Below are 25450 nucleotides of genomic sequence, written 5' to 3'. Positions count from 1 at the left end.
ATGGCAAAATTTTCCAAAGAAACCTTTCCCATTTTCAAGATCTCAAAATTCTTTGACTTTACAGTTACAGTTTTCACCTTGAGACAGAGGAAGAAATCCACTGGTGGTGCTAGATCAGGGGAGCAGAGTGGATGGTTGAGCTGTACAATGCCATGTTTTATCATGAAGTTTTTGTATGATCACTATTTGTTGCTCTGCTCATCCACGAGGCTGTGTAGCACAAATTTTGCACAGACCTTCCTTTTCTCTAAAGTTGGATGTGAATAAGGAGATGACAAATCATCTCCTTATTCACATCCAACTCATCAGCCATCATTCCGAGGATCAAATGACAATCTCTTGCCACAATTTCCCAGACTTTTGCAACTCTGCCCTCATTTTGAGAGTGACAGATGCCCACTTCTTGGGTCACTGTGAACATCTGCATATCCATCTTTGAATCGCTCATACCATTCAAACACACTAATACGACAATGTTTCATCACCATAAACAGTTTTTAACATTTCATACGTGCCTGTTGCACATTTTTTGCAGTTTAAAGCAAAATTTGATATTCACTGATTGCTCAACAGCCATTGAAGAAAATTTGAACTACAACAATACCACTAACTGAATATTGTATACAAATATATAAAAATGTAGTATTAAGTGTAACACACAGGCTATAGCAAAAAAAAAAAAAAAAAAAAAAATTTGCTGTGCTATTCTCGTACTTTTAAAACATAAGAAATTAACAGTTTTTTCTCCCCTACTTATCTTCATATGAAAGATATGAAATACATCTATTTTAGATGTGGAGCAGCTTCATTAAAGCCACTTAGGCTCCAAAATTAAAGCAAGTAGTCCATTACAGTACATGACTACATATATTATTCAGCTGGTCCAATAATAAGGCCAGCTTAGGTAGTTTCCTTCTTGACAATTGTATATTACTTACAACCCTGAAAAGTTGTTGCAGTGTGTTTCCTGATGTCTATCTCTGAAGTTGAGCAGCACATGTTACTCTGCACAGCAATCATACTGTACTGCATTTGGTACTTACAAAAAATTTAGACTAGATTTCCAGCTTCAAGCCTAAAGAAAACATGTTCAATATAATTTTTATAATATTACAATTTGCTATTGCCAAATTTAAATGAATGAAAATAACATGTAGGGAACTTATGCTTATAAAATTAATGAGCATGCATGAAAGTCAAATATTTTGAATTTTGTTTATTCACTTCAAATTCCTATCATAAATGCTGTTATAACAGCACAGCTTTCAGAAACATAGTAAGCTTGCTTCTGAAAAGTTCTGCTAGCATGGATTCTTTTTATTGATTCCATCAGAATCATTCCTAGCTAAAACTGATTACATACAGGACTATTTTATTTTTTTGAATATATGTAATATCCCAGAGAGGGAAAGAAAACAAGCATTTTTTTAATTTTAATTCTGGACTATTATTCAATTTCATGCTAAGCAATGCATGCCAATCCAACATGGAAGTTTGACTGACACCACAAACCATTATGCTACATCAAGTTTCCTGTAGTAGTAATATATAATATACACTGATTTGGCTTTGCAGTAGCAACCCCACATGTAGGAATGGGCTGGTCTGTTATACTGGTGAAGGCAGAAAGTCAGGAACAGCTGATATAAGATTGTAATTTGCACATGGTGATTAGTTTCTCAGTGTTTGTGAAGAAGAACAGGTTAACATGGTTAACTGCTCCCATTCTTGCTGTCATGAGTCTACCAGGACTGGCTCAACAGCCACCAATCAACCAACTACATGTGGTTGACAACCGTGGTGAGAGTCAAGTGTCTCACCTGATAACACAGCAGGTGTGGAGCACAGTGGCTCAACTAATTACCAAGTGCAATGTAAGAATAGCAAGACCAATATCCATGTGGACTATGTGTGGGACCTTAGCTTGTACAGGCTATGACTGTTCTGGTGCCTATGCTCACTGTGACACGCAAGAAACTGCACTCTTGCATGGACATGTCAGCACCAACACTAGATTCCCAACTCTACCAAGCTGATGGGCATATCAGTATTGGCAGAAAGCAACAAGACCATGGCAATTGGATGTAATTTTGGTATTTGGGGACTGTTTGTGGCATGATCTTCTGATCACCATTAATCAAAGGCTCGATAGGAACACCTGCCTTCTATCATCACCAACCAAGTACACCCTCCCCCCCTCATAATGATAATGAATTCTCCATCCAACTGAGCATGTTTGGGACTTACTGGAAAAGGACATCTGATGCTATGACCATACACATGAGAATGTCCAGGCATTACTGGACATGGGCAATGCATGGGTATCACTACCACAGACAATTCTGCAATGTCTTGCAGAGTCCATGCCAAGATGTGTACTGTACTATGGGAAAAAAGGTGGCCCCCATGAGGTATTAGATATTTACTGCTAATTCAAAACCAACTCACTGTATATATTTGTAATTAGGAAAATTACTTTGTTTTAACAATGGCTTTTTAGTATTTTTTTCTTAAAGCAGACATCCAAAAACTTTACATGAAGTGAACAAGTAGAGCATTTTATGTGGCACATGCACACACATTTGCTTTGCATAATTTCTGTATATACTAATCTGATTTTTAAACAGTTGTACTCTATGATTCTAATAGATATTTTAATTTTTAAAGCATATGCAACATTATGAAATTAAAAAAATCATGTATTCTTACAGATTGCTGTTGAAGGCTCACATGTTTGTAAGAAACTCCTACAAACACTTAGGTTATTGACAATGCTCTGATTTAGTTTTGAAATACTGTATACAACTACTTCTTTATAATTTTTGTTTAATTAATTCAATAATATGTATTTTGTGTAATAGAAAAAAAAATTACAAACTAACAATATCATTTATTCATTCAATAAATGATATTGTTAGTTATTACACAATTTAAATCTACCAGAAGTACCCACTTTGCATATGCAAGTGAATGTTTATTCACTCTTTTTAGTAGGTCTGATGCAATTCTGTAAGGAATATGTGCATATACTTTGGCAGAAAAAAAGTGGTGCACGATAAAGGTAACAAAAATAAATTTGCATATTGCATTAGATATTTCTCAAGTAAGAACATTTCAGAATTCACTGTGACAGCTTAGTCTGCAGAATACATTGCTAGAGAGGTCTGCATTCGATTCCCGTTGATGACTGAAAGAATTTCTAAAGTCCTCTTCAAATCCAGCCTGTTGGGCAATTACAAGCAGAAGGAGGAATATTTTCAGCACACAAAACATGAAAATAACCCCATGAACACACACACATGACTATAACTAGCAAGTTGCAGTACTGTTAAAATAATACTGTCTACTTTGGTGTGTGTGTATCTAATGAGCAAGAACAATTCAAAGCCAACATTTGCATAATGTAATATAAAAATAAACCTATTTGTATACAACAGTAATTGTCTCAAAGTGCTGGGAGGGCAAGAATTTTTTATTTTTATTTTTTTTTTTTTTAGCTTCTAAGTGAATGACTGTTGATGTTTGGCTCATTTCACACAATTCTTGTTCAGAAAAAAGAAGTTCCAAAAATCAATCTGTTGCTAAAATGAGAATACCATTTATGAAACAATTCTAAATGGGATTCAAAATGCACTTTGTTAGAAATTAATATTTTCAAAACAATAGATGAAAATAATCTAAAAAGAAGTCAAACATTTTCTTCTGCTAATAATTATTAGCACTTCAGTTTCTGTAATGTTTAAACCAGTTTTTCAAACTTTTCTCATGCCAAAAATAATGACATACCACACTTAGTTATAGAAAATGCAAATGTGTGCAACATCATTTGTTTAAGACCAAAAAATAAAAATGTCAGACAGTCATATGTAGCAAAGCAGAAACTATCCGAAAATGATTGTCTGTTATGAGCTTTCAAAGAGAAAGAAAGTGTCCACAGAATGATAAATACAGTTTACAGTCATTGTATTGACAATTCATAAAAAAAACAAAAAAGTCTGAACATTTAATGTAATTCAGAATATGTACTGAACACCACATTTTGAATTGATTGTAGTACGATTAATTTAAAAATGTTACATAAGTATAGTATTTATGTATGTGTGTAGATACATATAGATCAGGAGAAACGTAATATTCCATGCTAAAACAGTGCTTGCAGCACATTGATTTCACACTGTATTTTGTTTAATAGCATTCTTTAAGAGTTTTTGTTAAAGCAACAGATTACACTTTGAGCAGGTGGCTGAAGAACTAAACAGTGATTCCACATAAGCCATTCACTTGGCAATGAGGGGCACAGTTATCTATGAAAAGCAAAATTTGTCTATTCTCCCTGCTCATTTTGTGATATAAGCAGTGATCCATTCCTTGTAGATTTTTTTTTTGGGGATGTCCAAGGATTTTGGTTTGCTCGATACATAGTTGGCAATATCTTAACTTTTAAAGCAGCAGGGTTTATGCACTTTCACAATAATTAAGATAGGAAGCTTCTCTGTTCCAGAGATGTTTGCTGCCAGGAGAATGATAATACATTGTTTTGCCTTTTTTCACCACTAATTTCTCACTTTTAAACATAAGAATTTTGTCAGCACTGAAGGTGTCATATGTCGACAAAACATTTCTTAAATGATTTACCTTCTATTCCTTCACAGCTTCAGTGTCAACAGACAAATTTTCAATATCCATCTGATGCATAAAAGATTTGTCTACAGGAATGTCATTTTTATTACATCATCATTAGTCACTCCAAGAGTACCTTTTTAAGATCCAGATATTTCGCCTTTCTTGCTATGATGATACCTGGTGCACCAGATTTCCGATCTTTCAGAATGATGACCACTGTACTCTTGGAATACTGAAATAGTTAGTGATATTTAGAACCCATGCCATTATCTAAAACTTGTAAAATCTTAATTTTTCTGCAATTGGAAAGGCTGCTAGTTCATAGGAACCAATAAACCAAGTCTCTACATAATGTATTTATACTTCTAGTCAAAGTTCATTTCATTATATCAACAAGTGAATCCTCACAGTCAACCTACAAGCTCATCATTAGCTTCAATACCCTTTCATTTTGAATTTTTTTTTTTAATGAAACCCTCAAACAAAAGGTATTAGAATCTATAGTACTAGTACCAATCATGGGTTGCAGTTTGAGAAGATGAAACAAGTTATCTGTTGACATTAGACTTGAATTTCTGCAGATTGTAATTTTTAGGAAATAGACATGAAAGGAGCTTGTTCCAGTAAACTGAAGTTGAAAGGATAAACGAGGAAGAAAAAAAATTCAGCTTTGTAAGTTTGAAGTTGAACAGTAAATGGATGTGGACTGACTGGTTTGGAAGTGAGTGTGGGAATTATAGAAGCCAATTCAGAAGAACAGTGCCCAAAGCAGTATCTACAGAAAAGTCATGCAGCAGAAACAGAAGATCTATACAGAGTGGAGACAGTGTGTAAGAGATGAGTTATTAATTAATCTAGAAGCCTGAGAGAGGTTATAGGGGAATAATATTCCATTAAATTTAGTCTTCCTAAATTTAATATAGATTTCCCCAATCTTTGACATAAAAAAATTCCACAAGGAATTTAGGAATGGTGACAGTACAGTTTAGTAATTTGAAGCGTTTTGGGTTTCAAACATTATAAAAATTTTTCCTGTGTTAGTAAATTATAATTTGAATATGTATTATGTTATAGTATGTATAGCATAATAAATTAACATAATTTGAAAGACAAAGCCAGTACAATATGAGAAAAATATCTGGAACATTTCCCTATCTAAAATATTCATAGTACCCTTATCTGTCCCAGAAACTTATGGCACAACAAATATATTAGAAAACCTACTCATTTCCTTGAGTATTTTAAAATTAAATCAAACATAATGAACTTACCCTCAACACGCTTTTCATCAGGAGTTATGGTTGCACATTTAATTCCAACATTGTACTTTTTTATGGCATTTGCACAGTCTACAGTCACTATGTATTTAAATAAAAAAAAATAAATATTAATACAAACATAACATCACATATCTAAAATTATATTAATTTAATTAGTGGACTGATGCAAGATTTTATGTTTAACGTGCAAACTTATAACTGCCGCTAGAAGCACTCTCCCTGATTGCTACTGAGCTGACTGTGTGCATGTCATCCTCGACTTCACGACAGAACAACAGCAAAGAAGCATCTCCTCACGCATCTGCAGCAGGGGCGTGGCAAGCGAGATGGACTACTTCCAACAAAGGTGAAATCACTAGCAAGTTCTTCCCTTACATAAAGTTAAAAAAATTAACTTTGTGAATTAGCTGTTAGAATGTCCATTTCATAGAGTAGTACTCACAATATTGTGAAAGATCACCTGAAAATGTTGAGAATCTGTTCCTGCTGGATTCCACACAATTTGACTCCAGAACAAAAACAGCAAAGAGTAGACTTGTGCTAAGAAATACTTGATCGTTTGGAAACACAGGGTCAAAACTTCTTAAATTGAATAATGACTTGTAATGAAACTTGGATTTTTCACTATGATCCAGAGACAAAACAGTTGAGCAAATGCAAGCATTCTGATTCACCAAGACCTAAGAAATTTTGAGCTTCTCGTTCAACTGACAAACAAATGGTTCTTGTGAGAACCATTTGTCAATCTCTTCAACCTCTTGTGGTGTAAACTGTTAGGGAGCCGATATGGGACTAAGCTAACAAGACTGGAGAACAAGAACTTTCCAGTGTGAAGTGGGTCCTTCATCTAGACAATGCCAGGCATCATACGACTAATATTGCACAGCCAGCGATCACTGCCCACATCCCCGTGTGATTTCTTCCTGTTTCGACATCTGGAGAAAGCTCTGAAAGGCAAGCATTGTGTCTAACAATGATGCTTGCAGAGCTACAATGGAAGCACTTTACAGACTATTGAAAAATGGCTTGCAAGAAGCATTTAATGTGTGGGTACGATGGTGTGTAAAGTTCAAGGGAGAGTATTTCAGTTGGACAGACAACTTGAGTAGTCGAGACCCGCTAACTGGGCAGTTCCATAAGTGGACATCTCTCAGAATTTTACCTCCTGGAAATAGAAAACCATATCATTTCCAAGTACTCTTCCCCATACCTTAAATTTTATGGAAGGTATGTAGATAATTGTCTGCTTATAGGCAAACCAGACACCATAAATACCAACTTCCATGAGTTGAATAATGTAGATAATCGGCTACAATTCACAACTGAAAATGAAAACAACAGGATCAACTTCCTAAATTTAACACTAACAAGAGATGCCCCAAAATCAACACTAAAATATACCAGAAACCTACAGAGAGGGGTAATTATTTACATTTTGGCAGATACGGTCCCCTCTCTCTCTCACAAAAAAAATCAATCCTAATAGCCCAGTTCAACAATGCTTTCAGGTATTCAACTACAGAGGATGAATGCAAACAGGAAATCGAATCACTTAAGGACAGATTTTCCAACCGCAGTTACCCAAAATGGCTCATAAATGGTGCCTTAAATAATGCTGAAAAACCAAAAACGAGAAGTGCTAAAAAAACAATGGATAGGGCTCCGTAAATTGAAACATACCAACAACTGTTGAAAAAAATCTTCAAAGATTCCGAAGTAAATATAGCCATTGGCAGCTCCAAGAAACTATGGACATACCAAAAAAACAATAGATTTCAAATAACAAACAAAAGTAGTTTATGTTTGTTGTTTGAAATCTATCGCAGACTGCGATTGCATATATATATAGGCAGCACGAGAACATTGTTACATAAGATTCCAAAATCACAAAAGCAGTTTAAAAGTAGCTGCAAATAATAAAAAAAAATAGTTCAAACAGAAAAAAATAATAGTTCCAAATTTGTTTATTGTTGTTTGTTTGGTTTTTAGGAGCATTAGCAACTAAGGCCATATTTCTCAGGGGGGGGGGGATGCGGTGGTCATTCCCTGACCTTTCCGCATCCTCCGTATTTGGTGGTCACGGACTCGAACCCAGTCTAATTAAGAAGTGTGTGCTACGCACTGCTGCTCCTGCCCACCTGGCTATGGAGGCGCCCTCCAAATTTGTATCTCATCACTTAGACACAGGACATTACCCTTCCTTTGAAAACACGATATTAATAGACAAAAAAGACACAAAATTTAAGTTAGAAACCAGTGAGATACTAGCAATGATATCAATAAACATACACAGACCAATATTAATCTCTGAAGAATGGAACCTAAAACAAATATCCTATAAGTTCAACTTTAATAACATTCCTCCCCCCCCCCCAAATCCAGGACCTCTACTAACAGGGACAGGTAGTCATGCACCCGGATTTCTGAGTGAAACCTTTCTTTTCCTTTCCTTCTTTCTTCCCCCCCCCCCCCAATTCGGGACCTCTACTAACAGGGACAGGTAGTCATGCACTCGGATTTCCGAGTGAAACATTTCTTTTCCTTTCCTTCTTTTTTCCAAAAAAACTTGTAAGCAGTTCTAATTCTACAATTTTCAAATTCCCAAACGATAAGTGTAATACGATGGGGGTGGGAAAATTTTCCTTCTAACCTACTTCTCCTCCTTTCAACTACTCAAACACCACCCCACCATGCTTTTGAAATATGGCAACTGAATGTGCCCGGGCTATAAAATACGGCCTACGACATGTATTCGCCCTCCTTTGAAGATGGTATTAACGAAAAGCCCCCATCAGGCTTCTAAGTTAGAGGGTCTCAACTACTCAAGTTGCCTGTCCAACTGTCTAATAAAGTTGAGACTTTAGGACCTTCATAATTTTTTTTTTACACTATGGGAGAGTATTTCGAGAAGGAGAAATCCAGAGAACATTCGAACGATGACAATTAAAAAATCTTGCACTAGTCTGCGAATTAAATGATCACCGCTCATATATTATGATCCCAAATTTGTTAACCAAGTATGACATTTTATCTTTGTGTCCATTTTAAACTATTATACTCTCTATAAATAATAACTTCATATTTTCTAACATTTCAGCTTAGGAGTTAAAATTAACAGCTTAAACAAATATTTAAAAAGTTTCATAAGGTCCGAAGCTACTTAACCAGGAGTAAGTTTCTAGGATAGGCTTGTAGGGAATTGACGCAAGAATTTTGGATACTGGGTCTGGAACCAGTGTCCAATCTCCTCAACCTCTTGGGGTGTAAACTGTTAGTAGGAAGCCAATAATATGAGGACAGGATGCCAATATGGGACTAAGCTGAGACCATTCATAATGACAGGACAAAGCAATTAATCATATCAATTGCAATTTCTCCCTGGTCTGCTGCACTTGTCAGGGAACGAGAGAATCAATTCTAAATGAGCTACTAGAACAACCATCAAGATATATACCATCAACATTAGAGGCTTAAATGGCATAGTAATGGAATTAGAAGAACAAAGTTAATATGATAAACAAGAATGAATCTTAGGGAGCCACAGCTAAACAATAAAAAGACTGCTTCTACAGGGATGGGATACACTTAAATAGAAAGGGTGCAAGAATATTTGCTAATGCTATTGAGGCAGAGTTAAGTGGGTCGGGAAAACTGCTAGCTTGGAGGGATATACAGACTAATAGATTAACAGTAGCTGTTGGCAGAGGTGAAAGTGATTCTTGCACTGCTTCTATTGAAATGCAATTAAGCAGCAGCCTGGAAAACAAGCAATAGGGATTTCCAGGACTGCTGGGAGTCATAGTGGAACAAGTAAATACATGGGCTGTGTTAGGGTAACTAAGAGTAGAAACAGGTGCATGTACACCAATGATAGGAGTATAGTTAATAAATTTGATTAACTTGAAGTGCTAGTCAAGACATCAAAGGCAGATATTGTTGGGATATCAGAGACATGGTGTCACACAAACATAAGCAGTGCAGAATTGGAATTTTGGGAGTACAATGTGTACAGGAAGGGGGAGGAGGGGTTATGCTGTTAGTTAAGAAACATATCAAATCTAAGGAAGTGCATCCAATTGATGTTGGTGAACAATGCAATGTTGAGTCTGTTTGGTGTGACATAAGCACTGGGAAAAGAAAAATGAGTAGGTGTGTTTTATAGGCCTAATGAATCTGATGAGTATAATGAGCAATTGTGCAGAAAAATAGAGTGGGCCAGTAAATCAGAGTGTCTTATAATGGGGGATTATTTATCTCCAAGGGATTGACTGGAATTTGTGGGTTGGTCACACACACACTAGTAAGACTTCTGTGGATTTATCGGATGATCGTTTTCTACAGCAGCGTGTTCGGGAGGCAACTAGAGGGAGTAATACTCTTGATCTGATTATCAGTAGTGATTCTTCATGCATTAAGAATCTGCAGATAAAGGAACCACTAGGTGGCAGTGATCACAGTGAAGTGGGATTTACTCAGAGGTAACTACCATCAGGGGTAAAGGGAAAAGTTTTTGTTTTCGTAAAGGTGACTACGGTGGTCTGAGACAATATGTAAATTCTATATGGTGGGAACAACTGTTGATGTTACCAACAGCAAATTCAAAATGGGAAGCTACTAGGCTTTTCATACTAACTAAGAAATATTGTTCAAGGTTTAGGCATAAATGGATGTCAGATGCATGCATTTTTCTTCTCTGCCACATTAGTGGTAGAGAAGAAAAATGCATGGGATACATATAAATTAACAGGTGACACAGAAGACTATGATAGATATAAGCTGGTCTGTAACCAAGTCACAAAGAAGGTTAAGAGAAAGGCAGATTACGAGAAATCTTTGGCAAAGGATGCAAAGAAAAACAGAGTTCTTTACTTATGTACACTCTAGAAGGAAAGGGATGAATCAGATTGGTTCAACTGTTGATGATCCTACTCAGGTAGCTAACAAACTAAATGAATATTTTGCATCTACTTTCACACATGAATTATTCAGGGAGGGGAATGCCAGAGGTGTATCAAACTCTGCCAGTAAGCTAGATAATCTTGTAATAACTGAGAGTAAAGTGGAGGAGAAATTGTTGAAGATAAACATAAGAAAGGCACTTGGGGTGGATGGAATCTATCCAGTTATATTAAAGAAGGCAGCAAAGGAAGTAAGCAAACCCTTAGCCGTAATTATGAGAGTTTCTTTGGACTCAGGGGAGGTACATATCCTGCTCAGGTTGCTAACAAACTGAATAGATAATTTGCACCTATTCACACGAGGAATTCTTTAGAGAAAGAGATACCAGAAGGTTATCAAACTCTAACAGGGAGCTAATTTATTTTATAATAACTGAGAGGGAAGTATAAAAGAAATTGAAAATAAATATAAAAAAAGGCACATGGAGTGGATGGAATGTATCTAATTATATTACGGGATGCATCAAAGGAGTTAAAGCAAGACCTCAGTCATAATTAAGAAAGGACTTTTGGATAAATTTAATAAGTAACACGAATAATTACAGACTTGTTAGCTTAACTTCTGTTCCAGGGAAAATAATGGAATCAATGGTTAAAGAAGTAATGCAGAACCATCTAGGCAGGAATGTACTTCAGTAAAGTCACAGCATGGATTTTTTAAAGGGCAATACTGTCTAACCAATCTGACTATGATACAGTAACAAAGGGACTGGATTCAAAATTTTGATATCATATATTTGGATTTCAAGAAAACTTTTGATATCATTGCACATAAAAGATTGGTGTACACACTGAAGCACTGTGACACTAAGGGCAAGTTACTGTTTTGGATAAAATGGATAGTTAAGAAGAAGACTGTGTTATTAATAGACACTAATCTTCGTGGACTAATGTTATTAGTGGAGTTACCCTAAGTTCAGTGCTGGACCGCATTGTTGTTTTCTATATTTATTAATGATATTGGGGAGGCATATTGTTTTTGTTGTAGGAAGGCTTTAGGAGCATCAGCAACTGAAGCCATATTGCTCCATGTATATTGTCTATAAATTGCATGTGTTCTGAGGTTGATTTTCTGTTTGCTGGGTGAAAAATCCGAGTTTTCAGAAGGGAAAAAACCATGCTACGCTCACTTGAGACACTAACTTAATCACATTGTGAAAAAGGCCCATAAAAATTCCTCACGTCATCAATGGGACTTGAACTTGGGTCATTTCCACCTGTTGTGGGGAGGGCAACGATCCTACCAACTGCACTACCTATGAGGGTCAGGGTAGGTATATCAGGTTTAATGTCTACATTTGCAGATGATACTAAAATTGGTAAGAGTTAATAACAGTAATCAAGGTATGCCACTGCAGCAAGATCTAGGAATATTAGATAGATATGAGAAATTGGCTGTTAAATTTTAACATTGACAAATGCAAGGTACTGCATATGGGTAGTAGTAATCCCAGATGAATGTACCAACTGTGTGGTACTACACTCAGGGTAGTGGAAAACTAAAAAGACCAGGGGGGTAGCTGTGCAGTCAGATCTGAAGTTCTCTGAGCAAGGCAGACAAGTAGTCAGGACAGATCATTGGGTTTTGTCAGTGATATATAAGAACTTTGCTAGCCAGAATAAGGAAGCAATTATCCCATTGTAGCTCAGGCAACTCTGACAGAGACATGCCAGAGAATAATGGGTAGCGTGGCTGTCCTAGTGGTGTGTGCGGGCAACATGGGGTCACACCAGGGGTCCTGCGGTCAAATGCCAGAACACACAACAGAACCAAACATAATACTACACATTCAACACACAACAATTTTCTGGCATTTACAGTAGTACTGTATTTCTTCACAGTGTACATATGGTGCAGATGTGGGGAACCACAGGTGGCATCCGACCCACACACTATGTAGAAGGCAATGGTTAGGCCACATCTTTAGTACTTCATACACGTCTGGAGGTGCCATTTTAGGAAGGATGTAGGTCTGCTGGAATTGAAACAGAGAAGGGCAAGGACATTGGTGAGCAGAACAAAGTTTCCTTACCAAGGAAGGCTTGAGTTCTGCAAACTGCAACATATGGAGCCTATACACATGCTAAGTGATCTGATTGAAGTGTTTCAGGCTTTGAATCAATTGAGCAAGCTCAATGCTGATGGCCTTCTTCCTATTGCTCAGCCAACACATATGAAGGGGCATAAATTACAACTGAAGAAGGATGGTTGCAGGAAAGATGTATGGAAGTTTTGCCTTCAATTTCCATCTGTTGTTGTGGAAGTAGATAGTTTGAATAAATTCAAGAAAGAACTAGACAAACTACTGGAGGGGATGGACAGGTAATGGGAAGGTTTTTTGTCTTTTTTTTTGTGAGGCATATAAACTTGCTGTCTTGCATCATTTGCTAATACTAATACTGTGATTTTTTTTCTCATCTTCTTGCTAAGTACAACATTATAAGATAGCATATAATGTACCCAGTTTACTCTTAATTAGTAATCAGTAAACTTCTTTAAACAAAGGAATGAATTCTTTCAATCCTACACTGAAATACTTGCTCACTCCCTCAGAAACATACATTAGGGAGAAAGAAACATAAAACACTGAAAATTAAGGAGTGGTAACCATCTACACTGCAGGTCACATATTGAATACAGTTAACTTGACATATTAACCTTCTCTGGAGTATCTCAAACATGATGCAATGTTTATTACTGAAGTGCTAAAGGTAATAAACTTCGCTAAGAATCTTAATAAATTACTGAAGTGCTTAACACAGGTATATTCAGTGCAGTTGTAACTATAACTTAATGTTCAGTGCTTTTTTTGCTTACTTCTTTGATTTATAAAACTTTAGTAACCAGAGAACTGCATGATAAATTTCTTAAAAGGAATGGATTCAGTACTGCCATTAATTCCAATTAAAATGAATAAATGTGTGATGTGAGTGTTTCACATAGTACCCTTGCACATTTTCTCATGTAAGGCATGCTAACAGAGATATTAGCCTAAGCTGCTTTTACAATCTTTCACATTTCACTGGATAACATAAGCTGAATACAATATTATATATATATAGATCACTAGAAATCTAATTTTCTCCTTTTAAAACACATTAATAACAGTAAATTTAAACAAACCCTGATCATTTGTGGCATCTCTGTTTTCAATTCCCAAATCAAAGCTGTGAATTTCAAGGTCAAGAAAGGGAAAAATAAGTTTTTCTTTTATCAGTTCCCATATTATTCTGAAAAATAAACACAGAAAAAGTTATGTATATATTATATATATACATATATTAAAAATTCATTGAATTAACATTTGCTATATACAGGGTTATTACAAAGTAGCTTAACTTCTTATGCTGATAGCAGTGTTGTAGATAAAATGAATGTTTATCTGGCAATATGGAAAAATAGCCACAACAGTGAAATTTTTTGAAGTCTGCCCCCAACCACAATGTTTATGTTCTGGATAGAGAAAAACCAGGTGAGAGCTGATCTGAACATATCCAAAAGGTACTAACACAGTAGTATCAACAAAATGGTAGATTTCACTGATAAAAAAAAAAAAAAAAAGTAGTGTGTCTTCTGGTTTCAGGAAAGAAAGTAACAACAGTTCAGAGACGATTCTGCACTTGTTTTAGGAAGAATCCTCACAGCAGAAATTCCATGCATCAGTGGCACAGAAATTTCATGAATATGGAATGGTGTGTACCTCGTGCAAAGAAAATAGGCAGACCAAGTGTGAATAATGAAACAGTGGAGGAAGTGAGATATACATTCTTCAGAAGCCTAAGAAAAATCAACAATATGCTCAAGTTATGAACTGGGTTTACTACAATCATTTTAGAAGTGCTACAGAAACATTTGCAGCTGAAGACTTACTGCTATCAAGTTTACAAGCAGTCACAAATGAAGAAAAAGTGAAGTGTAACAATTTCTACATAGAAATGTAGGCAAGGCATGATGATGAAAATGACCTTCTCAGGCATATCATGTTTGGAATGCAGAAAAATCAGATGTTCTTACTTGAGCATGTTCTTGTGACAGCCAAAAAAGTCAATGTGTTCTGTGCTTTGATTTCAGAGAAAGTTTATGGGCCTTTCTTTTTTTGTGAAAAAAAAAAAAAAAAAAAAACACCAGGGTTCGACATGTTTAAGAATTTTGACACCACAAATCAGCACCGATGACCCCCAATGAACAATTTTTCTTCCAATAAGATGGCAACCCACCTCATTATCATTGAGAAGTGACAGCATGTTTGGATCAACACTTCGAAGAAATATGACCTGGTCATTCAAGTCCCACTCATTGGCCTGCACAATCCCCAAACTTGATGCCAATGGATTTCTATTTTTTGGGTTTTATGAAAGATATGTCTATCAGCTACCATTATCAAGGAATGCTGCTGAAATGAAGACCAGAATTTGCTACTACTATACAAAAGTAACCCTTGAAACTCTACGGAAAGTGTGAGAGGAGCTTGATTTTTGGCAGGATATTTGTTGAATAATTGCTGGTGGCTGTATCAAGAATCATTAGCTGCAGTTGATCAAAGCATTAGGTATTCCTCATTAATTAGATGTATCTGTCTCCCCCCCAGTTTCTAAAATTGTGGTGCTTGCAAATGTTTCAAGATTAAGGTACTTTGTAATAAACCAGTATATATACACAGTCAAAGCTCTTTACAGCAACTCTTTCATCTTATGTCCCAGCATGTTATAACAACCATGTAGTAGATTCTGGCCAATTTCCTATAAATCATACTATTTTACATTTGTTTTAATGACTTTGAAAAACAAAAATACTCTATAACAACCCAAAAAATTCCCGCCACTCTCCTTTCTTTTTACTCTTTTTTATTATGAGATTTGCATATCAAAATGAATAAATGCTAATTTATTGAAGCTAATGATGAGCTTGCACACTGTTTATAAGAAATCACTCATTGGCCTAACAATGAAATTAACTTAAACTAGAAGTTTAAACATTTGAAATTATAAAATGAAAATCACAGTATTAGCTTTTCTAAATATATGGCGCCTCCGTAGCCAGGTGGGAAGGAGCGGCAGTGCGTAGAACACGCTTCTTGATTAGACCGGGGTTCGAGCCCGTCACCACCAAATACGGAGGATGCGGAAAGGTCAGGGAATGACCACCGCATATCCCGGAGCAATATGGCCTTAGTTGCTAATGCTCCTAAAAACCAAATAACAAACTAACAAATAACAATCTAAATATATTAGATATGCCTTGATTCTTGTTTTAGTCAATTTTTAACAGAGGAATGTTATTCAACAATCCGTTTTCTATATCTGGAGAGCAAATACAGTCAGACCTCTCTCTAACGAATTTCATATAACAAATTTTTCTATGTAGCAAACGTTTTTGATTTCCCCTTGGTCATTACATTGAAAATAGTTTCCATATAAAAAACTAATTTCGAGAGACCTGGGTATCACTTTAGCTTTTAATAGCTAAAGGCTTTAATCTTAACAGCATTCCAAAATTTAGTTTTTGCCCGTAAAGCATTCACTGTACCAAGAAGTCGTGCTGGGAAACTGCTATCTATGTGTCCACAGCCATTGGCAAAGATTAAGGAATATTCCCGACACGGACATTGGCTCTGGACAACCTGTTTTCTTTTTCAAGCGCCCTATTAGAGAATTCTGAAAGAGTGATTTTCCTTTATCTCAGAAATTCATCTGTTATTTTGCAGAAATGAGTCATCCACACTTTCACTAAATCTCACCTGTCTCTGTATGGTAGGTACAAATGGTCCATAAATCAGTTTTGTTTTAGCTGCTGTGCAAGTAACCTTACAATGCTTACGAGGAAATCCTTGAGTGTAGTGGAAAAAGTGGAAGTGCTTAACAGTGTAGATCAGAGCATTAAAAAAAAAAAGAAATCGCTTAAAAATTTGGTATCCCTGCCAGTAGTGTGTCAACCATTCTGAAAAACAGTTTCGATTCTCAAACTGTTTGAGGAAACAGGACTCAATCGGAAGCGCGCAAAATTATGCCTGTAAGAAGATGTGAACGAAGCAGTTTTTAAGTGGGTGAAGCTGATTCGAGACCAAAACATACCGATCTCAGGGCCATTAATAAAAGAAAAGGCTACAGAGTATGCATATTTTCTGGGGCATAAAACTTTCCAAGTCAGTTCTGGTTGGCTGGACAAGTTTAAAAAGCAGCATGGCTTACTCGAAAAAGTTGTTTCTGGTGAAAGTGGGGTTGTAATTGAAGAAGACTGTACCCATTGGAAATAAACAGTTTTTAAAAAAAAAAAAATTATGGAGGAGCCAAGAGACATATTCAACGTTGACGAAACAAGTCTATTTTTTAAATGTTTGCAGAACAGGACACTGCCTTTTAAAGGTGACAAATGTTTAGGTGGTAAAAATAATAAGGAAAGAATTAGTCTTGGTTAGTGCAAATATGGCTGGTAACGAAAAACTGAAGCTTTTAGTAATAGGCAAAAGTAAACAGCTCCGATGTTTCAAAGGAGTAAAGTCGTTAGATCTGGACTACAACTACAACAAAAAAAGTTTGGATGAAAAGTGATATTTTTGAACAGTGGATTTTAAATTTTGATAAAAAGATGATGAAAGAAAACAGAAAAATCGCTTTGATTGCCGACAACTGCCCCGCCCACCTTCACTCAGTAATTTCAAAACTTACAAGTGTGAAGCTTCTTTTCTTCCCTCCGAATACCTCGTCTAAACTGCAGCCAATAGACCAAGCATTATCAAGAATTTGAAAAAAATTATACTGAAAATAGAAACCAACCAACCAACCAACCTATAGATTCTGTTATAGATTCGTGGATGTGCATATCAGAGTTGGCAAAAGTGTGGAGTCAAGATGTGACGGAAACAACGATTAAGAACTGTTTTGCTAAACGCCAATTAACAGTGATGAGAAGGTTTGTTTGTTTGATTTTTAGGAGCATTAGCAACTAAGGCCATATTGCTCCGGGGATATGCTGTGGTCATTCCCTGACCTTTCTGCATCCTCCGTATTTGGTGGTGACGGGCTCGAACCCCGGTCTAATCAAGAAGTGTGTGTGCTACGCACTGCTGCTCCTTCCCACCTGGCTAGAGGTGCCATGTGATGAGAAGGATGAACTGCTACAAGACACTGAGCAACCTTGGGACGAACTCCAAGCGAGAGGTTTGATCAGTGCAGAAACTGTTCTTGAAGAATTTTTAGGAATTGATAATGATATCATAGTAGCTATCCAAATCACTCCAACATTTTGGAGAGTATTCAAAGAACTAGTGACAATATCGACGATGAGATGGATGAAAATGAGGGCAACGAAAGCAACATTACACATTCCAAATATGAAATGTTGGCAGTATTTGAAACTTTGCATAGAGGTCTTCAGTGTGAAGAAAATGTGCCAGAAGATATATGAGTGCATAAACAAATGCGAACATTTTTATGAACAATGTACAATAAAATCCAGTGTACAACAAAAAATAACCAAATATTTTACGACATAATTCTTAAAAGTGTACTAATATATTGTGTGCATCATGTAAGTAGTCATTTCTTAATGTGTATTAATAAATTAATTGTTTTAAAAAGGTTAGAAAATTTATTCATTCCCATATTTTACTGTATTTCTGAGTTGAATTACAATATTTCTCATTGTTGAAAAGGTCATATTTCTTTAAAACAAAATTTCTGTATAACGAATTTTTTAAAGCAAACGATTGATTTCGTTATATCGAGGTCTGATTGCAAATATGCAAGTGGTATTGAATGAATTAAAATGTAATACTATGTTAAGGTGAAAGTTTGAAGGGCTTCTTGCAATTCCTATTGCAAATGATATTATCCAGTCTTGGAAGTTACCTTTCAAAAATTTGCATAATAATATACAGAGGTGGACAAAACTGCATCACTTGTAAATTTTGCAAATAATGTGGGTTGCAGAAATGTTCTAAATGCATTTGATAGATGGGATATATATCTCTGTGAATGAAATTCAATAAAGACTCCACCTGATATACCTAATTGCCATAAATATCTTCCCAAAGGGTAAAATGCGTAATTAATGGAAATATGAGAAATCATGCAAATGGCAATCATCACAACCAAACATTTTATTGCATTTACATGTACAAATTGAAATGACAAGTTAACATAATAGTATTATGTACTGTAAATCAGCAAAATAAGTCCTCAATATTTTGTTCTTCCTCCTCAAGCTGCAATTACAGCCTTGCAACGATCTAGCATAGAGTTAATCAACTTCTGGATATATGGCTGCCCAATTTCGTGGTACCACACCCTTATACAATGCTCTCCAGCAGCTGAATCTTACTTGTTGGCTTCTTCTGAGCAATTTTAGATGATATTATGTACCAGCAATTTTCAATAGGGTTCAAATCTGCCCTGTTGCCGGGACAGTCCAACACTGTAATGCTAGCATTTCTGAGATATGAATGCACCTTAAGGAAGAAAAATGAGGGAAAACATTGCTTTTTAAGCCTTATGAAACAAGAAGACAAACTCATCATTAAATCTAAATAGCATAAAACTAACCAATTTTGCTCTGTGTGGAAAGGTGCTGAGCCCTGTTGAAAAATGCAGTTTTGGATGTCTGTGTGGTGATCCCTAATAACAGGTTTCAGCCATTTCTCCAAGATAGCAGTGTAGGTTTCTGCATTCACCATTCCGTTAATAAACTTAATTCAACCCACCCCTTTGCTTGTTATGCATCCCCAGACCATCTGACTGGCGGGGAACTTTACAGTGGGTGTTATGCAGTCAGGATGGTATGCCTCCAATTTTCGTCTTCTGACATAGCGCTTCTCATCCGAGCCACGTAGGTTAAATTTCAATTTGTCAGAAAAGATGGCAGTGTTCCATTGCTCTTTTGTCCATGAAACATGTTTTAGACCAATCAAGTCACTTCTTCCTCATTTGTTGGGTTAACAAAGGCTTCTTCTTGGGCTGACATGCAGACCACATTCTGAAAGCCGTCTTTGCATAGTTCGTGCACTTGTTTCAACACCAAATGACATCTCAAAGTCCAGTTTTAAATCAGGAGCACTAGCATGGCAATTATGAAGGCATAACCGTTTCAAATATCGATCTTGGGAAGGCGTAGTCACTCCCTTATGGTCTGATCTAGGTCTTCTCTTCACATCAAAGGTTTCATGCTTTAATTTAAGCACCCGGGATACTGTTGACTGGTGGCAGCCTATTTTATCAGTGATAGTATATGTAGAAAGTCCTTCCTGGGACAGAGCAACAACTACACTTATTTTTCTTGGTGTCAACTGAACATATGGAGCCAGGGGCGGGCTGTCCCGAGGGTTCAAGGGGTGCACTTCACCCGGATGCCAATGTGTTCAAGCGGCGCCTGAAAACCTGAAACTTGAAGAAAATTTTAAAGGGGGGCACCAGATTTCAATTGGCACCTGGGCACCACATATCCTAGGAATGCCCCTGTATGGAGCCATACAGGGGCATTAACGGAAACGGCTGATACAATACCTTGCAATTACTGTCTGATGCAATAGAAGCATTATCTGATGCAATATCTTTGCTTTGCAACAAACAAAATGACTGTAATCAAACTATCTTATACGTTTCACTAAAAATGTTACTTCTTTTAAGGTGATGCAGTTTTTTTGTCCCCCACTGCATCTACCATTTTGCAAGTACAAGTTTAAGTCTCTGTGAACAATCTTTTATAAATCAATAAAATTAATAAAGACCAAACAGCAGTCTCAACTTATAACACTTTAATCTTAAAAACCTGGTGATTCTTGCAACAAAATAATTACAACCTGATCTTGACAAATTGGCTCCATATGTTCAGTTGACACCAAGAAAAATAAGTGTAGTTGTTGCTCTGGTATTCGCAACTTAGTGGCACATCACATTTTTGGCCTGGGGAAAGTGACACATGGCAAGGTTGGGGCTGAACATCATTAGCTTAATCAAAAAATGTCATTTTTGTACTTCACAAATGAACATACACCAGTTTTATTTGAAACAAAAATAAAAATAATGATTGTCAGTACAGGAGGTGACACAACTGCATTTGTAGCCAGCTGTTCACAGCTAAATGCTCTATGCTGAAGAGCAAACATCACACAACTATTGTGTTTGTTTTGTTTTTTTGACTTCAAATTAAATTGGTTTACATTCATTTTGGAAATACAGAGATGACGTTTTTTAGACCAAGCCAAAGTCAGGGAACAACAACTTTCACTCAAGAAAGAAAGCAGTTTATTAGGCAAAGTTTTAATTTGAAAATCATAAAATCTAAACCGTAATACTTTGCTCAATTTTAACATAAAATTCAAAAATTTCAGCCCAAAAAAAAAAGTTCACACAACAAATAGCCTAAATGTAAAAAATAAAGATAAATCCCTGTGCATTTTAAGTGAAATGTGGTGTGTGTGATTATTAACTTGGAAGGGGGGGGGATTAGAAATATTCATGTAGCAATGTTAACAGGTGGTAGATGACATTCATCAACCGGTGAAATACCACCACTTTGCTAGGTGCTTGTTGTATGTTGTTGTTATTTGGGTTTTTAGGAGCATTAGCAACTAAGGCCATATTGCTCCGGGATATGCGGTGGTCATTCCCTGACCTTTCCGCATCCTCCGTATTTGGTGGTGACGGGCTCGAACCCCGGTCTAATCAAGAAGCGTGTGCTACGCACTGCTGCTCCTTCCCACCTGGCTACGGAGGCGCCTTTTGCTAGGCGCCACTTGAACACATTGGCATCCGGGTGAAGTGCACCCCTTGGAGGCTTGAAGTGGTGAAACCCATGTTTAGTCTCTAGAGCAAAGTTTCTGGCATCCCCCATACTTCTCCTTCAACCCATACACGGTACTAAGTACTATAGGTTTTGATACCTTTCGTGTTTGGGGTTTTCATAAAAAAAAAAAAAAAAAAAGCTAGATGTTACGGTGTAAGTAATCAGTATTTGATTACATCTTTTCCTTTCCATCATAAAAGAAATCTAGTCCTCAGTCAAATGTCTCAGTGACCAATTTCTACTCTTGTTTATGGTTTTCCTTTCAACCTGTTACCTGCCAATCTTCAAGTCAACAGCATTTTAAGGATTAATTTTAAACCCAATCTGTGACCCACATTACACACACTGAAACTGCCTTCTTACAATTAAATTCTCTTCTCACTATCTCCACTCTACTCCTTATAGGAGCATATACTAACAATTTTATTATTCAAAACATTTTTATATTATGATATCCAACTACTTTTAGCCATTACAGCACTCAAAACCTTATAGACAAACTGCTACTAAGGCAAATAAATTGTTAAGGATATCAACGAGAACAATCCACAGAGACAAAAATACCTGGACTTCAGCCATGTAGTGGCTTTCTCCCAACTAGTTACAACTTTGTGTGCCTCTAACTCCAGCCATATCCATTCCACACTGACGGCATCTGAATGAAATTCTTGACCATATATTCAATGTGTTTAATGTAATTTTACATATTTCCTATATATATGTAATACCAGCATGTATATTTAAGTTATTTTTACTTTAATTTTTACATAGAATAATTGTGATGCATTATTTACAAACATATATGGAAAGCAGCAGAGTAATTAATATCATAAACCATAATGAAGAAACTTAACCTCTTTCTACAATACAGTCACTCCCCGACTTATGTAAGGGTTGCGTTCCACAGAACTTTATGCAAGTCGGAATTTCCCTAAATGTTTGCGCAGCACTCGCAAATATGCATGCTGAATTTGATAGAAGCAAAAAAGAAACATTCGACAAACATGTAAATAGAATTATTCAATTTTTTATCTGATGTGCAGAAAAATGACAAATATTTAGAAATTATAAAATTACAAAAAGAGAGGAAACAGCAAGTTTTACCTTTCAAGCATCGTTGCCAGAATTAACTCTTCAGCTGATAAGTACACCGCTGTGGAGATTTAGAAGGGTTTCTTTCCAAACACATCAAAAAATTTCTCTGCAGCTGTAGAATCGGCACTGGTGACTTCACAGCATACTTTAATGTTTTGGAAACCAGTGCGATGCTTGAACCTATTAAACCATCAGTTGCCTACCATGAACTTGGCTTGGGGTTCGCCGTACTTATCCTTAATATCTTTATTAATACTTCTTGTTTTGCTTGAATGACCATTAGATTCAGAGGCACTCGCTTCTGAATCTGATTTTCTACCCATATTAGTTTTTCCATCTTCAATATAACCTGAACATTGCTTTGTGATCACAGTTGATCTGAAGTGTGTTGATCCGTTAACATGTTCTTTTATATGCTCACTGTTGAAGCAGCGAGACCAAATTCCATGCAATAGATGACAAACTTTGTCCTGCTTCGTACTTCTTAATCATTTTCATCTTCATTTCTAAATCGATTTTGTTTGGTTTCCTAGCATAGCCACCACTTGCACTTCCCCATTGTAATAAGTAACTAGGAATGAAGAGAAGATTATATATCACAAAGGTGTTCAAAATTGATTCTTATAACGGAACATATGATAACAATGAAAGTGTAGCACAATTTCCATTATAAAAATTACCCTTTAGAGAGATAAATAACTTAGTTATTTAGCAAAAATTTCAACTTCCGAGGCCTTGGAACGAATTACCAAAAAAAAAAAAAAAAAAAAAAACACCATGCTATTGGGTTCACATTACGATATTTTCATGATACCTCCATTTATTCCTACTGGATGCAAAATACATTTCCACAATTTTTTTAAGTTGGCACCAGCCAGCAAAAACTTAGGTAAAATTTAATTTCCGTAAGTCAAGTATTACATAAGTCGGGGAGTGTCTGTATATACCAAAAGTAAAATATGAACATTCTTTGACAAGATATAGTAAGATTTAGAGGAACTAAAGAGCAGATGCCTTATGGTTTGCCAACTGTTTTTTGTAACTGGATATCCAGTTTTCTCTCTGATCGCTCACTGAGAGTGATGGTAGGTGGCTCTCTGTCTTCTAACTTCTCCACTAATTCTGGTGTCCCCCAAGGTTCAGTTCTTTCCCCCACTCTTTTTCTCTTGTATATTAATGACCTTCTTCCATTGACTGGAAATCCTATCTATAGTTTTGCCGATGATAGCACATTGCATTCCACTTTCCATTTTGAGAAACCTTGCCCTGCTCAATCAGCTTCGACTTCTCAAATATCCACTACCAATTCCTTAAATGCTGATCTCCAGGTAATTCTCCAGTGGGGCAAAGACAACTTAGCTGATTTAAATCCTTCTAAAACTCAGTCTTGTCTTATATCACACAAAAAGGATTCTTCTGCTCCTATGCTTATCTTTGGTGACACTCCGATTTCTAGGCAAAATGATATATCTCTTTTGGGGATTACCCTGACTTCTAATCTCTCTTGTCACAAGCACATTACAAATATTGCTTCCTCTGCATCTAAAAAACTTGGTTTTCTCTTTCGCTCTCGACGTTACTTTTCTTCCAAACAGCTGTTCACTCTGTACAAATCGCAAATCCGCCCTACCATGGAATATTGTTCCCACATCTGGGGCAGTGCCCCCAAAACCTCTCTCTCTCAGGCTTATAGATTCCATACAGAAGAGGGCAGTTAGGTTAATTAATAACTCATCTCTATCAGAGTCTCTCCACTTACTGTCTCATAGACAGTACTTTTTCTGCCGCATGTCTTTTCTATAGATACTTCCGTGGGCACTGTTCTTCTGAATTGGCTTCTATAATTCCCGCTCTCGCTCTCTCTCTCAAAACAGTCCGAACACGTGATGCCACCAGCCAACATCCATTTACTGTCCAACTTTAAACTCACAGAACCAACTTTTCATCTTCATCGGGGCGTCTCCGTAGCCAGGTGGGCAGTGCGTAGCACACGCTTGATTAGACTGGGGTATGAGCCCATGACCACCAAATATGGAAGATGCGGAAAGGTCAGGGAATGACCACCGCATCCCCGGAGCAATATGGCCTTAGTTGCTAATGCTCCTAAAAACCAAAATAATAATAATCTTCCTCATTTATTCATTCAACTGCCGTTTTCTGGAACAACCTTCCTTCATATGTATTTCCTGAAAATTACAGTCTACAGAAGTTCAAGTCTAATGTCAACAAATATCTTCTTTCACCTTCTCAATCTCCAACCCAAGCCCCGTACTAAGTACTATAGGTTCTAATATCTGTTGTGTTTGGGGTTTTCATAAAAAAAAAAAAATAATAATTTAAAAGGTACACTACAAATTAAATAAGTTGGCTTCAATTTACCCAGACATTAAAGTACCAAATAATTCTGACAATATTTGTGTAAAAAACAAATAGGAAAGAGATGATCAAAATGAAGAAATTAATTAAAATTTGGAAAGTGATAAAATATATAGAACAGTTATTTGACATATTTATGATATGGTTTAGAGGTATGGATCAAAAACAAATTAATGTCATTTTAAAATAAAATGCCTTAAGAAAATCATTAAAACTATTTGGATAATTTAGAACATATAATATAAAAATTTGTTCTGAATAATAGCAGCAAAGAAAAAAGGATAAAATGATTAGTATATGCTCTTACGAGCAGTACAATTTCACACTATGGATATTTA

General features: G+C 36.2%; 1 protein-coding gene across 1 annotated transcript in view; it reads right to left on the bottom strand.

Annotated features, from left to right (window-relative positions):
• Positions 1-25450, bottom strand: part of Idh (isocitrate dehydrogenase [NADP] cytoplasmic) — a 100375-nt gene that overhangs the window by 52784 nt on the left and 22141 nt on the right. The window contains exons 3-4 of the mRNA XM_090385106.1: positions 13986-14092; positions 5895-5981 (exon numbers count right to left, since the gene is read on the bottom strand). Of these exons, the coding sequence (XP_090241232.1) occupies positions 5895-5981; positions 13986-14092 (194 nt within the window). The remainder of the gene's footprint in view (positions 1-5894; positions 5982-13985; positions 14093-25450) is intronic.

This window comes from Mastigoproctus giganteus, chromosome 11 (genome assembly GCF_048544385.1).
Source record: "Mastigoproctus giganteus isolate SK-2022 chromosome 11, ASM4854438v1, whole genome shotgun sequence".
Lineage (NCBI taxonomy): Eukaryota > Metazoa > Arthropoda > Arachnida > Uropygi > Thelyphonidae > Mastigoproctus > Mastigoproctus giganteus.
Note: the sequence above shows the minus strand (reverse complement) of the source record. Positions and strands in the feature narration are given on the sequence as shown.